This window comes from Limanda limanda, chromosome 8 (assembly GCF_963576545.1).
Source record: "Limanda limanda chromosome 8, fLimLim1.1, whole genome shotgun sequence".
Lineage (NCBI taxonomy): Eukaryota > Metazoa > Chordata > Actinopteri > Pleuronectiformes > Pleuronectidae > Limanda > Limanda limanda.
In genome coordinates this window covers 22,809,109-22,823,780 of record NC_083643.1, presented here as the reverse complement: position 1 = coordinate 22,823,780, position 14,672 = coordinate 22,809,109, and the positions used below count along the sequence as shown (strand labels likewise).

The 14,672-nt window shown below is 39.1% G+C and overlaps 1 protein-coding gene across 1 annotated transcript; it reads left to right on the top strand.

Moving 5' to 3' along the window:
* Nucleotides 1-6,992: 6,992 nt before the first annotated feature.
* On the top strand, nt 6,993-13,842 carry snx22 (sorting nexin 22). Its single transcript, XM_061076538.1, has 7 exons — nt 6,993-7,322; nt 10,840-10,923; nt 11,180-11,284; nt 11,935-12,029; nt 12,591-12,623; nt 13,255-13,322; nt 13,457-13,842. The coding sequence occupies exons 1-7, from the start codon at nt 7,236-7,238 to the stop codon at nt 13,573-13,575; spliced, it is 591 nt and encodes a 196-aa protein (XP_060932521.1). The 5' UTR covers nt 6,993-7,235; the 3' UTR covers nt 13,576-13,842.
* The last annotated feature ends 830 nt before the right edge of the window (nt 13,843-14,672 follow it).

The window sequence follows — 14,672 nt, the reverse complement described above, 5'->3', positions numbered from 1 at the left end:
CCCGTGCCTGGGCTCCACCTCCATCCCCCGCCCCCCCCTTGCTCCACCCACCTCTCACATATCGTCCAGGTCATCACACGCGTAGCATCTCCTCCGTTCTCGAGTCGATGAGAACGTTTCCAGATTGTTTAACTCCAGGTTGTTGTTTTCTCTCAGAAGCTGCTGAATGCCACAGCTCAACACGATATTCATGACAATCAGACCGATGTTTGACTTGATAGGAAATCCTTTTCTCCCATTTAAAGTTTCTTATATTTATCTTCCAAAAATATTTGTTTTGCAACATGTTTGTTGCTTGAGGACAACATTTAGTGATCTCAAAATCTGGAATATGACAATTAACCCCATCCAAATGTCAGAAGTTACTCACTGCAAAAACATCACAGGCACCTGATTCGTGGTTCAAATCTCAATACAAGGTTCCCCGACCTTGTGTTTTCTGAGCTTTCAGCTGCATGTCATGATCTTCATCAGTGGATTCCCCCCCTCCTCTCAGAATTGTGTTAAGTACAATGCAATGCTGCCACCCGCTGGCATAGCAGATTCATCACAATTATCTGCTCTTTTTTATCGGAAACAAATTATCATTATTGGAATTATAAAAAAGAAAATGCTTTTCCTTTTAATTAATAATATTAAACAAAAACTAGACACAGCATCGACTGGAACCAGGTAAAGCTCATCAATAACCAGAGAAAATTAAAGGAGGGCATCAATGGCACCCCCCACCCCCTGCATAATGATCAATTCTACGACGTGACCAGATATCATGTGTGCAAACTCCATCTGCTGAGGAAGACCATGAGATGTGGTGCAGTGCTTTGAAAAGATAAAGACTAGGATTATTTATGTGGCCCTAACTGAGAATGTAAAAATTAAAGGGAGACGCACAGTCCAATCCAGAGAAAATTTGTTTTTATAAGTGATCCAGTTCCACCCATAAAACTTGGTGAAATTAATTGAAAATACAAATGGCCCAGTCATTTTTTTATAATTTTTTGAGAAGTGGATGAACAAATCTGTCACGGCAGTTAAAATTTTACGCTTGTTAGGTGCCCGCTATCAGACTATTTTAAGATGTAGATGTTAGGGTTGATAGAGAATACACTGTAGGTAAGAATCCCAGAGAAAAGGTCACTATGAAAAACATTTTTAAGTTCCACGATCTGCTTCATCAATACTCATCCAGTGATTTGATTTAGAAATCAAATGTAGCATGAAGGCTCAACTAAGACAACACTTACCTGCAACTGAACCGGTTTTGGCACAATAACAAATCAATGACTCGCCACTCCTCTGAAAAGACAAGGGTTTTCACGGCACCTCTGCGGTACAGTAGTTGTCATAGTGTGATGTTCATTACAGTACCTGGGGCGTTGTATAAACGTCATTGTATGTAATGCGACATGTAATGCAGTAATACTATAAGGTGTGGTGTGTGTGAGTGTGTATGCGTGTGTGTTTTTGTGGGTGTGATGATACTGAATATTGACCAAACATTAAGAAGATATTTCTTACCAACCTGAAATTCTGATGAATGTAGACAAATGCTACAGAAGAAATGCAGATTGTAGAAAACCTTCAAAAATGACTGAAACTAATTTACCTAACAAAAGTCATCAAAGTCAAGGGAATCGATTGATGCAAAATGATGCAATATTGGGTCCATAAAGCTAAAGATGTCTTTAGGACGTCCTGTTTAGTCCAGCACCCACAGATATTCACTGGAATATCACAGAAACTTCAGAAAGCAGGAAGTCCCTTCTTTTAAATAACTAATTTATTTTCAAAAAAGCTACGTATTCTTTTAGGTGAAAGCCTAAACGGACAACCTTTAAAGGTCCTGTGTAGAAGACTAAGTGGCATTAAGTGGTGAGGCTGCAGATTGCAACCAACTCATTCGTTACTCTCCAAGTGTGTGGAATAACCTACACTTTAGGTAACATAAAGATACAAAAGGTCCTGTCAAAAGCTGTTGTTTAGCCCCCATGGAAAAGGACCCTGTTTTGACATAGGTATAAAAGGCTCATTCTAAAGAATTGGAAACACAATGATGCTTAGTTTCAGGTGATTGTTCACTAATGAAAACACTAGAAAAATGTTGTTTAATTTATTTTAAATGGATTGTTATGAATCCTACACAGTGGACATTTAAGTGGTTTGTCTCCAAGGCATAATTTGACATCTTTCCTAAATACGCTTTTACATATGTTCACTGTAGCGACTACATAGCTTCATTCTGCATTTTGTCCAACTCTTAAATTAACTTTCGCAACTGAAAGATGATTTCCCTTTGAGGTTATGTAACGTTACGTTTTTTGAGAATCAGTTAAAGTACCTTCCTGATGTGCTGATGATAATGTCTGAGATGTCCAGGTTAAGTGTCAGATGACACTCCTCATGCCTTTGTTGACATTTGGATTTCACATCAGAGGTCGTGTGGTTTCTTTTTTTGCTGTGCACATATTTTTCACATCGTCAACACATTGTCTGTGTTTCTATTTATTAACTAATTGTTTCTTCACTGTTGTGTTATGTTTAGTTTTTTTACCTAGAGAGAACAGTCCAGCAAAACATTGAACAGTTGAATTGTTTATTCGGACATGAGATTCATAGTCACGGCAGCACAGCCATTCTGAAGAATGTAAAAAGGAAGGAATATAACTTTTAATGGATAAAAACAAATCCAAAAAACGTTTTCTCCGCATTGGTTTTTAAATATCCAAAGTATGGTTCATCATACCCTGTGTGTGGTTGTGAAATGTGGCCCTGAAGTATTACAGGTTTATTTATTATACAAATAAAAAATATAGATACAATATTTGTGTGGCTTGTTTGTACTTTTGTAAAATGTTTCCTAAGTGCTTCAAGACAATGGTTGTTTGGCTCTGTACGTCAGCCCTGTGATACACTGGCGACCTGTCCAGGGTGTAACCCAGCCCCCTTGTGACCCCCAAATGATAAGCATTATCAAAATAAATCCTCATTCTTACGGTGCTGGAGAAAAACTAAATACACTGACACCACTGAGTATTTTCAGTTTATGCTGTTTTATACATCCACCCTAGATTTCAGAGGGAAACATTGCTGTTTTTACTTACTGGTTATATTTCAGATTATGTACAAACAAACATATAAAATGCTTTATAGAATTCAGTTCATTGTTGTGATAATTCATTTGAGCTTATACACAATAACACAAGCTTACATATAATACATCTGTGACGAAAGAGAGATATTTCTCAGGACGTGACGTCTTATTTGGACAGAAAACTTGACTTTAACAGAGTTTATCACCATACATCACAGTCTGTACAAATATGAATCAAAAACAATAAATATAAAACGAGAGTTTAATTATTATATATATCAGTAAAAATTAAAAACTTTCAAAAAGATGCAAAGCCATTATGAAATTAAAAAATTTATTTTCTGACTAAACAGTCTTATCACCCAAGAAATGTATTTGTTCTTTTTGTTAAGTTCACTTAAAAGGAAGCAGCTTAAAATTTACTTGAGAACTGTAGACTTGACCAAACTGTGAATGAACTAAGTCGAGCTTTACTTGCAAACTTTATTTTCAAGAACTGGGGCGACCCCTATGAGCAAAGATTGATATTTATGGACGTTCCCACAAGCATAGTTCTTCAGTGTGAGTATTTCCACCATATGTTTTTTTAGTTTTAACACACTGATGGACTGCTTCGCCTCTGTTCACCATAACCTGCCAAATATAATATGCAACACATTTTTACAGGATATAAAAAAGTGACCAAAGTAGATTATGTCCTAGACTAATCCAGAATTGAAATCCATGCACGGCAAGACATCATAGAATATCTTGAAGCAGAAGAAAGACAAGATGGTGGAGCAACAACAGTCATCAGATAGGTTTGATTTGTAGCTGTAGCTCAGTCAAACTGTGTGCATGAGCTCAAGAATGCATCAGCTAACGCAATTATTCTGGATGACAGTGTTTGCTTTCATTCATGCAGCGGCTCGGACAAATGACATCACGCTCCCCAGACCGGCTGGTATGTCCATCAGTGACGGAGAGGAGACCTGCCTCCACTCAGAGGACTTTCCCAGGAGGGTGTCCACGTGCCAGCACACAGGCGTGACAGGGAAACTCATTCACAACATATTACCGACTCCAGATGTTCAAATACCTGATGTTTGTTTTTCATCATTTGCTGTAATGTCCTTGTGCAAGCACACCATCAAATCAAATGGTGCCTGTTATAAAGATTTACAATGGAAAAAAAGTATACAAGCATAAAAAGGTAACAGAATAGTATACGGAGGAGCACTTCTGCTCACTAACTCTTTCGCCTGCCAGTCTCTCTGTGTGGCAGTAATCCTAAACCCTTTATCTCCTTACTTCCACGTCCACCTGTACACCAGCTTCCAATATCCCAGAACACACAGGCCGCTTTTCATATATGTTGGAAACAAGTAACTTTTTATAACTCTTTGAGAAGTGGATGAACAAATCTGTCACGGCAGTTTAAATTTTTATGCTTGTTAGTGCCAGCTATTGGACTATTTTAAGATGTAGATGTTAGAGTTGATAGAGAAAACACTGTAGGTAAGAATCCCAGAGAACAGGTCACCATGAAAAACATTTTTAAGTTACAAAATCTGCTTCATCAATACTCATCAAGTGATTTGATTTAGAAATCAAATGTAGCATGAAGGCTCAACTAAGACAACACTTACCTGCAACTGAACCGGTTTTGGCACAATAACAAGCCAGTCTCTCTGTGTGGCATTAATCCTCAACCCTTCATCTCCTAACTTCCACATCCACCTGTACACCAGCTTCCAAATATCCCAGTACACACAGGCCGCTTTTCCTATATGTTGGAAATATGCTGCGAGAATTTTCAGAATCATTTACAAGATTCACATTCACACGCTTTATTTGAACTTTTTCACACAGTCATTTTGATGTATGTCATTACTAATGAGATGAAGACACAAGCTAAAAGTGTCTTCTATTGATCTTAAAGTTATTTGATTTTACATTTTATTTTAATTTGCAAGTCATATTCATTCAATCAGCCTTTAAAACCTGTAAGGTCTCAATGAATCAGCTGGAATATAAACTTTTTTCAAAGTCTGCTTTTTTCGAAGTCTGCTCATTAACTCTTTTACTTTGTGGCAGTAATTTATATGTATTCATTTATTTAAATGTTTATTCTGTTACTTCATTGACTTTGTCTGCATCATGAGTTTTAAATTAGCAACTTGTAATGGCGAACTTTTGGCTATCTGCAATATTGACAGGATCTTTTTGTTTAAAGTCGACCAACAGCCTGGATTTATTTTTTGCAGAGGCAGATTTATGTTTAACTACAATCAACACGTGTTAGTGTGACTTGTGTTACAGCCACACAACCAAGACTAACTTCTTCTTGTTAATGTGTAAGGCCTGTTTCTGCTGACTGTGTGTAAAGGATTCACCCGAGCTGGAGTCAAGCGTGGCGATGATGTAACAAGCAGGCGAAAAACAACAAATCCCTGTTGTATTTCTACCCCTGCTGTGATCTATGACTCTTTCAGGTCACATTTCCTCACAATAAAGTTGCTGAAGTAAGCTCCCCTGTGCCGAGCAACAAACAGGCCAGGGGGAAGATGTGAATCCCATGATAACAGGTCACAGACCGAGCATGTGATTCTGGTTTAGATCAGCGTGTGGAAAATGATGTGTGCATGGGATGTGAGGAGCGAAAGAGGAAACGCAGCAGGGCATTGTTCTGCAGCCAGGCGCTCTGATAATGTCTCCCTTCACTCACTCTGTGGCTCTAAGAGGAAGCAAGGACATCTTTTTGTTGTGTGTCTGGGTTTACATCCTTTTTTTTATCCCGTGAGACTTGTTGATTTACTTTGAGTTTTCAGTGCAGTGGAAAGTGAACATGGGATTTGAAAGTGAAATGTTGTATTAACAGATTGGCTCACTCTGACATTTCCAGACTTTTCCCAGGGCTGGTAGGAAAAGTGCCATAAAATCTCTGGGGCATTTGAGTTCTCACACACAGCAAATCTGGAAAATGTTAGGACTTCAGTGCATGTTTTTCGGTGGAGACCAAAACAAAGGCATAAGGACAGCATTATAATGTATATTAGGGGTGGCATCTTGTGCCCACAGGATAATGGGCACCACTCAGATGCACACAGCCACCACATTTGCACCATGGAGAAAACTCAGCTTATCAGGTTTTAGTTTCACCTGGGAATGTCAAACAATGAAATTCGTGTTGCCCTTGAACACAGAGACAGACGTTTGTCAGTAATGCTGAGCATACTGAAGAAAACAGGCTCAGCCGACAGAGGGACTATGTTTCATTCATAATACTTGAGAAATCAACAAAATCAATGAATGCAACTCAGTGTTGTCTTCAATGCATCGGCCTGTCATGTCTTTACTAAGCAGATATTAACTCTGTGTGCACAACTTGTTGCTCGAACTATATCTTGTCGTCTTTTAGGACTTCAGGCCTTGTGTGTTGTGGAAACTGTCGGGTTTTTATAAAAAATGCCATTTGTGTTGTGATGTAAAATGGAATGCAGTTGATACCACCAGTGACATGATAGTGACAACCCGCTCACCACCTGTCACAGCTGCAAACACACAAACCCTGAACCCTGCTGAAAAGTGTCTTTTTCTAACCTTTGGACTGCAGTTTATGCTCTCTCTCTCTCTCTCTCTCTCTCTCTCTCTCTCTCTCTCTCTCTCTCTCTCTCTCTCTCTCTCTCTCTCTCTATCTGTCTCTCGCTGATTATATCTGTCTGTCTCTCTGTCCCCCTCTCTCTCTCTCTGATGCTGTCTGTCTCTCTCTCTCTGATGCTGTATGCTGTTTGTCTGTCTCTCTGATGCTGTCTGTCTCTCTCTTTCTTTATGATGCTGTCTATAGTGCGTTTGTCTGTCTGTCTGTCTGTCTGTCTGTCTGTCTGTCTGTCTGTCTGTCTGTCTGTCTGTCTGTCTGTCTGTCTGTCTCTCTCTCTCTCTGATTATATCTGTCTGTCTGTCTCTCTCTCTCTCTGATGCTGTCTGTCTGTGTGGGGGGTTTGTCCAATTAGTGCGGAGGTGGAGCTCCGGAGGAAACAGACCAGAGAAACGACAGACGGCTGAACTGTCGTCACGGTCTACTTCTTCCTCTCTAGTTCTCGGACTTGGATCAAACCGTGTGAAGTTCACCTCTCGGCTTGTGGTCGTCTGTCGATCGAGTCCGATGGTGTATCAGGAAGATTTCCCGATGATCGAAGTGTTGATACCATCGATGGAAAAGGAAGTGGATGAGTCGGGAAAGTCCAAGAAGGTGAGGACGCGTCAGAAAGTCGTCAGGTTAAATATGTATCCACAGGAGGGTTAAAGTAAACACACACTTTGACGTGTTGTTTCCTCACACTTGTGTGTCTTCGCGGGTTAAATCAACACGGTGTGAATGTGGTTAGCTGAAGGTGAGCCGAGCCGCCAGGTGAGCCAGGTTACCTGCTGGAACAGTCCGCTCAGCCCTGATTTCTCTACCGAGCTGCAGGAAATAGTCGGATCCCGTTAAGCCACCAACACAACAACAGACTCAAAAAGACTTTGCTTCAACAAAAGTTACATGAAATGGAATCAAGTTCACATCGTGTTTATATCAGTCAACCAAACTTTAACCTTTGGTTTCACGTGTAGTCTTTCAGGTGTTTTTGACTCTTAACTTAATTTTAACCTTTAACTTTTTACCATTTTTAACTGATTTTAAAGCTTGGTTTTACTTTAACTACATTACTCTTATTTATTTAGGTGTCTAGAAAGGTGCCATGACATAAAAATGTGTTGTTATTTTTTTACAATTTGTTGTTATTATCCACTCAGAAATAGTAGCTGGAATTAATTCCCTACAAATTTAAAAATACCCGCAAGTTTTGCACCCAAAATTCTCCTTATAAAAAAGGCACAGGAGCAAAATGGAGTCGAAAGTCTGCACTTATTATTTCCATAACAACAACCAGTCAGACAAAGCTTAAATATAATTTGCTGGTCTCTCTCTTATCCACCACTGAACTCCCCTCGCTCACTTTTCTCCGCTCACCCCAACCTGTCGAGGCTGATGATGGTCCACATTGATTCTGGTTCTGCCAGAAGAATTCTCCTGTTAAATGGATATTTTCTCTCCACCGTCACTGATGCACTCACTCTTTTGAGAACTGTTCGGTTACTCTATCATTTTTGTTCTGCATAAAATGGCCTTGAGTTAATGTAATTTATGATTTGACACTATACAAATATATTTAAACTGAATTGAATAATCTGTGTTTTTATTTAGAACTTTAAAAATATAATTAAATTATATTATTATGTTTTACGGGCCTACTATTTTATTACCTGATCCTTTTACAGATGCATGTTGGAGCTGCAACATGAGTCAAGTAGACAGGTGTAAATAAGGATGAAATGCAGCTTCACTTTCAGGCTCCTTTTATTGTGATTACTGAGACACTTAAATACAACAGAGCCATGTTAATTTGAGGACCTGTGATTTTTCCACACTTCTCAAAACGAATTGTTCAAGTTGAAAATCTTTACTGTACATTGTATCATTTGTTGAGAACAAAATGACGTTACAACCGTCAATGGAAACCAAAATCATCAACCCATTGAGAACTGGATTCAAAACCACACTGAAAATTAAAGTAAAAAGTTTAAATCGGAGGCTGGTCCAATTTGCGTGACTTTTATCACAGCAACTCATAATGTGACTCAGTAGTGGGTATGGCTCCCATGTGCCTGTATGCACTACTGACAACTTCTGGTCAGGCTCCTGATGAGTCGGCGGATATGATCCCGAGAGATCTCCTCCCAGACCTGGATCAGGGCATCAGTGGGCTCCTGGGCAGTCTGTGGCATTACTCTGCGGCGTCGGATGCACCGATACATAACGTCCCATAGGTGCTCAATTGGATTTAGGTCAGGGGAACGTGAGGACCACTCAATAGCACAGATGCCTGAGTACTCCAGGAACTGCCGAATCTCTCTGGCCACATGAGGCCGGGCCTTGTCCTGCACCAGGAGGAACCCAGGGCCCAGGTCTGAGGATCACACTGAGGATTTCATCCCAGCACCTAACAGCAGTCTGGGTACCGTTGGCTATGACAAGGAGCTCTGTGTGACCCACCAAGAATATGCCTCCCCAGAACATCACTGACCCACTGCCAAACTGGTCATCTGGATGATGTTACAGGCAGCACAACATTCACCACAGCTTCTCCCAGACTCTTCCACGCTTGTCACTTGGGGGTACTGTGCTCAGTGTGAATCTGCTCTCATCAGTGAAGAGAACCCAGTGCTCACAGCCCAGCACCGTTCAGCTCGATTGGCATTCGCCAGAGAGTGGCAGACCTGCCAATTCTGGTGTTCTCTGGGCCCTCATGAAGTCTGTTTCTGACAGTTTGGTCCGAAACATGCCCACCAGCCTGCTGCAGGTCATATTGTAAGACTCTGACAGTGCTCCTCCTGTTCCTGCTTGCACAAAGGAGCAGATACCGGTCTTGCGTAAAATTGATTCACAATCACTTGTGCTTCCTAAATGGAAAGATTGATATCCCTGAAGTTTAACTGACTTACTGTTATACAGTGACGATTAGGTACTTATTTATTCTGCTGTGAAAGGGACTTTTAAACGCCAACCCTCTCTTTACTTGAAGATACCCTGTTGCTATGCTTTTATTAAAAGAAACGTTTATTTGATATGTTATTGGTTAACACTAGAATGGCACAGTCTCCAAAATGCCTGTATCGATTTTAACAATATTTTTTTGTTCGATACATGTCCTGTTACACTCCTACTGTCTGTCTATCTGTCCGTCCAGCATATATACATACATACCTATATATTTGCAAGATGATATCCATTTCGAATGTACTAAAGTAAAAGTGCATGTAATAATCATATGTTATTGTTGCCCTCCACTTCATTAACGTGCACAGATTACCGCATGGAACATATACATATCTAATGTGATATATCTAATGTCCTCAGCTCTGCAGTTGTCTGAAGAGTGTTAATGAGAGACTGACGTCTCTTTAATGCCACAATTCAACACACGTTGGATTACATAAATCTTAAGTGTTTTAGAACAATTAAGACTAATTCATTCAGTTTTTCCAGATCAATTTAAAAACTTCAACTGAAGAAGCTCTTCGTATGTGACAAATCAGAAAGTAATATAAATCCTAGCACAGATACAGTGTGTTGAGATTTGATATTGATATAGGTGGAGACGGTTCTGTGTAGTGTGATCTGATTGTGTTCCTGGTAAAAACAACAAATCTGGAATCTGAAGCTCTGTGTCTCCTCCTGCTGGAGACATTATGTTGCTGTGTGATGATGCAAACTTGTATGAATAACATAATAAAACTGGTAACATTGAGAATCAAAATGTGACTGTAATGATTGTTACAACTCAAGATGTGTTTTTTTTACGCCAACATTGTTTTAGTCCTTATTTTTTAACCCTTAATTTAAATTCACTTCCCTACCCTGTAAACTGACAAACAATCTTTTTAATGTTATGTTTAAAGAGAGATCTGTACAAGAGTATTAGTTGAGATTGTTAGTTTATATTCAGTTTAACCTTATTCACCTTCTTCTACACATTGTGAAGAGCAGTTTAAAGCTTCGTTTATCTGTTTAAATTATAATTCCTCATTGGTCTCTGCACTCTGAATAATGTTAGACCAAATCAAAGAAACCTGTCTGTTTGAAAGGACTGAACCTCTTGGCTCAAATGTCAAAAACTGTCATCATAAATAGTTATTGTTTTCATTTTTCTGTGTCCTCTTTGCAGCTCTTCAGAGTGGAAGTCTTGTTTAATGAGAGGAAACATTATGTGCTCAGAAGAAGCAGCGAATTCCAGACTCTGCACAGAAAAGTAGGTACATGCAACAGTTAATACAGTGTTTCTGTATGTATAAGATGTTGCCTAAAAGAGTAATTCACATTGATTTAATGGATTTAAAATCCTAAGGAAGCTTTATTTAGCCTTTTGCATTTGGAAATATAGAATTTTCATGATGTTCATATTCCTCCCCCAAATATTGCAGCCACAATGATTGGGATTTACTGTAAATATCTCCGTTGTTTCAACCATTTGATTGGAAGGTTCTTGTCCTTGTGGTTTTCCGCAGCTCAAGAAGATCATTCAGACTCCGGACTTCCCGAGCAAGAGGAACCCTCACCTGAGGACCAAACCTGGGGAGCAAAGGAGGCAGGAGCTGGAAGATTATGTCCAGGTAAAACATCCACGTGTCCATGCAGTCAGGTGGGATCTCCTTCAGGTGCAAGGAGCCTCTGCACCGCTTCAGTGTGGCCTTGTGATGTCATGTAGCTGACTGATTTTGACCCAATTTAAAGATATGTTTCAATTCTTTATGAAAAGGTCAGAACATGACTAGACCTTTGTTGTATATTTAGAATATATTTATAATATCCACTGTTATTCAAGGTAACAGGACATTTCATTTTGGTCACCTTTAATTGTGTAATATCCACCCTTGGCTCTGTCCATCTCTGCTATAACTTCAAACGTCCATGACGAAAGGAAAAACATGTTTTTTTTCTTTAACTTTAATACGTTAGCTAATAGTTCCCTCAGTTTTATGTTTTAATATATAATGATTGACGAAAAAAGTTATAGAATTCTTCTGAAACACATCAGTTATACTTTCAAACCTAACCTTTTTATTTTAAAAGGAGCTTAAACTTGGCTGGGCTCAGTTGAAATGTTTGTGTACCAACTTTATATTTTATAATATTTGACTTTAATCAGAATCATCACTCACTGATAATATTTATTCTTAAACCTTTGACAAGACGAGCTTCAACTTTCACACTTGATTTTTTATCTAAAAGTTATTTTTTTTAATTTCTCTTGTTTTCCCAGGACATCATCTATCAAAATGAAGACGTGCCACAGGTGCTGCTGGACTTCCTCCACGTCCGACACTTTCATACAGGAAACAAGATCAGCAGCATGGAGTAAGTCCTTCACTTCCGACTCCTCTGTCTTCGCCCAGAGGTGTTGGACACGTTGCTATATTTAAATCCTCTATTTTTGGATTGAGGGCAATGCAGCAACATAATAAAACTTCCAAAACATTTTCTCACAGCAGAGCAGCAGCACCATCTCTAACCCACAATATCCTGTAAAGTAGCTTAAGAGCAGTAGAAGCAAAGATGTTGACTTCTAATGGGTGTCTTGAAGTGGCTGCCAACATTTATCTTTTTCAGGATTTGACGTAGAATCTAATCTTTAAAATGCAATGTTAGAGTTTTAAATCATCGCTTCGGTTTGGGCTACATGTCTCCATAGTGCTTCATTGAATATCTATGAATGTACAGGGCATAACACTAATTTTAAAGAGAAATGTACAATAAGGTTCTGTATCTTTGTAAGTTGTATTTTACTCTTTCTTAAGAAATTTCTTAACAAAAGGAAGCTACTCTCTGTAGCAATTATCATAAAGCAGCCTCTGTAATCTGCCTTTTACAGTTGTGAACTAATGATGAATTTTTGACAGTCTTCTGCTCTAATTTCAGATCACTCGATGATCTGGACAGTCGGGATTACAGGTAAAATATTTGTATATCCAACTTCTCTCCAATTGTGTGGTAACAGTATATTGCTGTGCTGTGTACTTTCTTTTGTCTCTGCAACGGGATTAAAACTGATTTTACAGTGCTTCACGAAAACTATTATTACAACGGATAAGACCATCACTCAAATTTCTGAAAATCCTCAACAACGAGAAATATTTAAGAAAATGCTGAGTGAGTTTAGTGATCTAGTAGTGAAGGGTAACGTTTATTTAAGTTTAGGGGCAAGGATCCAGATGGAGAGTCTCCCTTCATCTTCACTGGCACTGATGAGCCGACCTCAGAGAATCCACTTAACATGTGCACATAAATTGAGTGGCTTGATTGTAGTTAAAGATCTTCAAGTGCTGAATGATGAGGATAATGGTCAACACTTGGTGTTATCTTACAGTTTGAATTATTTATTGATCTCAAATAAAAACTACTTACTAGCGACTACTATTACTATTATTTTAAGGAAGTCTTGACACAGTCCATTTATTGCTCTGTCCTGGTTCTCTGTATATCATAAAATCATCTGTGCTTGTATCGTAAAAGTTAATATTAGTATACATAACTATACAGTTACTGGAGTATAATCTATGATATTCTGTTTGTGTCTCCTCAGTTTCTCGTTACCACATCAGCGAGTGTGTGGCTTTTTTGAGGATCCTTATCTCTCCGAACGCACATCAGGTGAGACTTTACACCCTCTTGAGTTAGGAGTCATTATCAAACATTTTAACACTAACATTAGAGACAGCGACAAAATGTGTTCCTCTGAGAATGTCCTTGTCCACACAGTGTAAACCCAGAGCTCTGTCTTGCAGATCTTCCAGACATTGTTGTGGATGGAGTTCTTCATGGTTTTTACCCGCGGGATGTCCGGGTCAGCTTCACTGCCCCCACTTTCACAGAGCCTGACCCCACTGCTTCTATAGAGGCATGAGATTATTACTGTGGCTTTGCAGTTAAGGAGAATTTAGACAGATAAATGAATAGGCCTCTGTTTACAACCAGCAGGACCAGTTTTGTTTGGCTCCAGTGGGACTGAAAGCCGTCACCGTGCCTTTGTTGTTGTGATGCGCAACCCATTGTGTCTTCAGCTGTTTGGGGATCTCATATTTAAGAGGACAACCAGAATTTTTCTTGAAAACTGGGCTGAAGAAGAAGTCAGACTCGCACAGTAGATGCAGTGTGTGTGTGTGTGTGTGTGTGTGTGTGTGTGTGTGTGTGTGTGTGTGTGTGTGTGTGTGTGTGTGTGTGTGTGTGTGTGTGTGTGTGTGTGTGTGTGTGTGTGTGTGTGTGTGTGTGTGTGTGTGTGTGTGTGTGTGTGTGTGTGTGTGTGTGTGTGTGTGTGCGGGTGTATGTGAATGTCTGTATTAGTTTAGCCATGAAGATAACACACAAACTGAATTTAATCAGGCTGTGAAGCCATAAGCAAACAGGGCAGATTTGAAATGCACACAAGGTATTTTGTGCATCTTACTGATACCGTTCTGATGTGAATTTAATTTTAAAATAAAGTTGTCTTAACTTGTCTTAAAAGTTTATGGAGCAAAGTTTACTTTAATCCTGTATTTTATTTACCATTTAATTTTCAAATATAGAAGCAGGGTATGGTGAAAAGAAAAAGGTTGCATTAAGTTAGGCTATACTGTTGAGGTGTTAAGTCACACTCCATAGGTCTTAAATGTGGAATTCATGGGTTTTATGGAGTTGGATTTAAGAAAATCGTTTTATTCATGTGAAATCTATAATAAAGAATCAAACACATTGTCGAACAAGAGAACATTCTTCTGTGAGAGAAGTTAAAACCTGCAAATATGACTGATCTGAAATGTATTGATCCAATTTTTTGCTTTTTCGTGAGAGAATCAGAAGAATCAGAATCAAAATTCTTTTATTTGCCAGGTATATTTACACATACAGGAAATTGCCTTGGTGTGGTTGGTGCATTTGTACATAAAACAACAATCGGACATAAAACAACAATATATACAGTAAGAACAATAGTTATGGGCAAGTGCGGTGCTAAGGTGCAGC

Bases quoted from the DNA above. Each gene is read 5' to 3' on its own strand.
- snx22 (XM_061076538.1), top strand. From the start codon at position 7,236: ATGGTGTATCAGGAAGATTTCCCGATGATCGAAGTGTTGATACCATCG. The intron at 10,924-11,179 runs GTAGGTACATGC...GGTTTTCCGCAG, and splicing joins TCCAGACTCTGCACAGAAAA to CTCAAGAAGATCATTCAGAC. The intron at 12,030-12,590 runs GTAAGTCCTTCA...CTCTAATTTCAG, and splicing joins AACAAGATCAGCAGCATGGA to ATCACTCGATGATCTGGACA.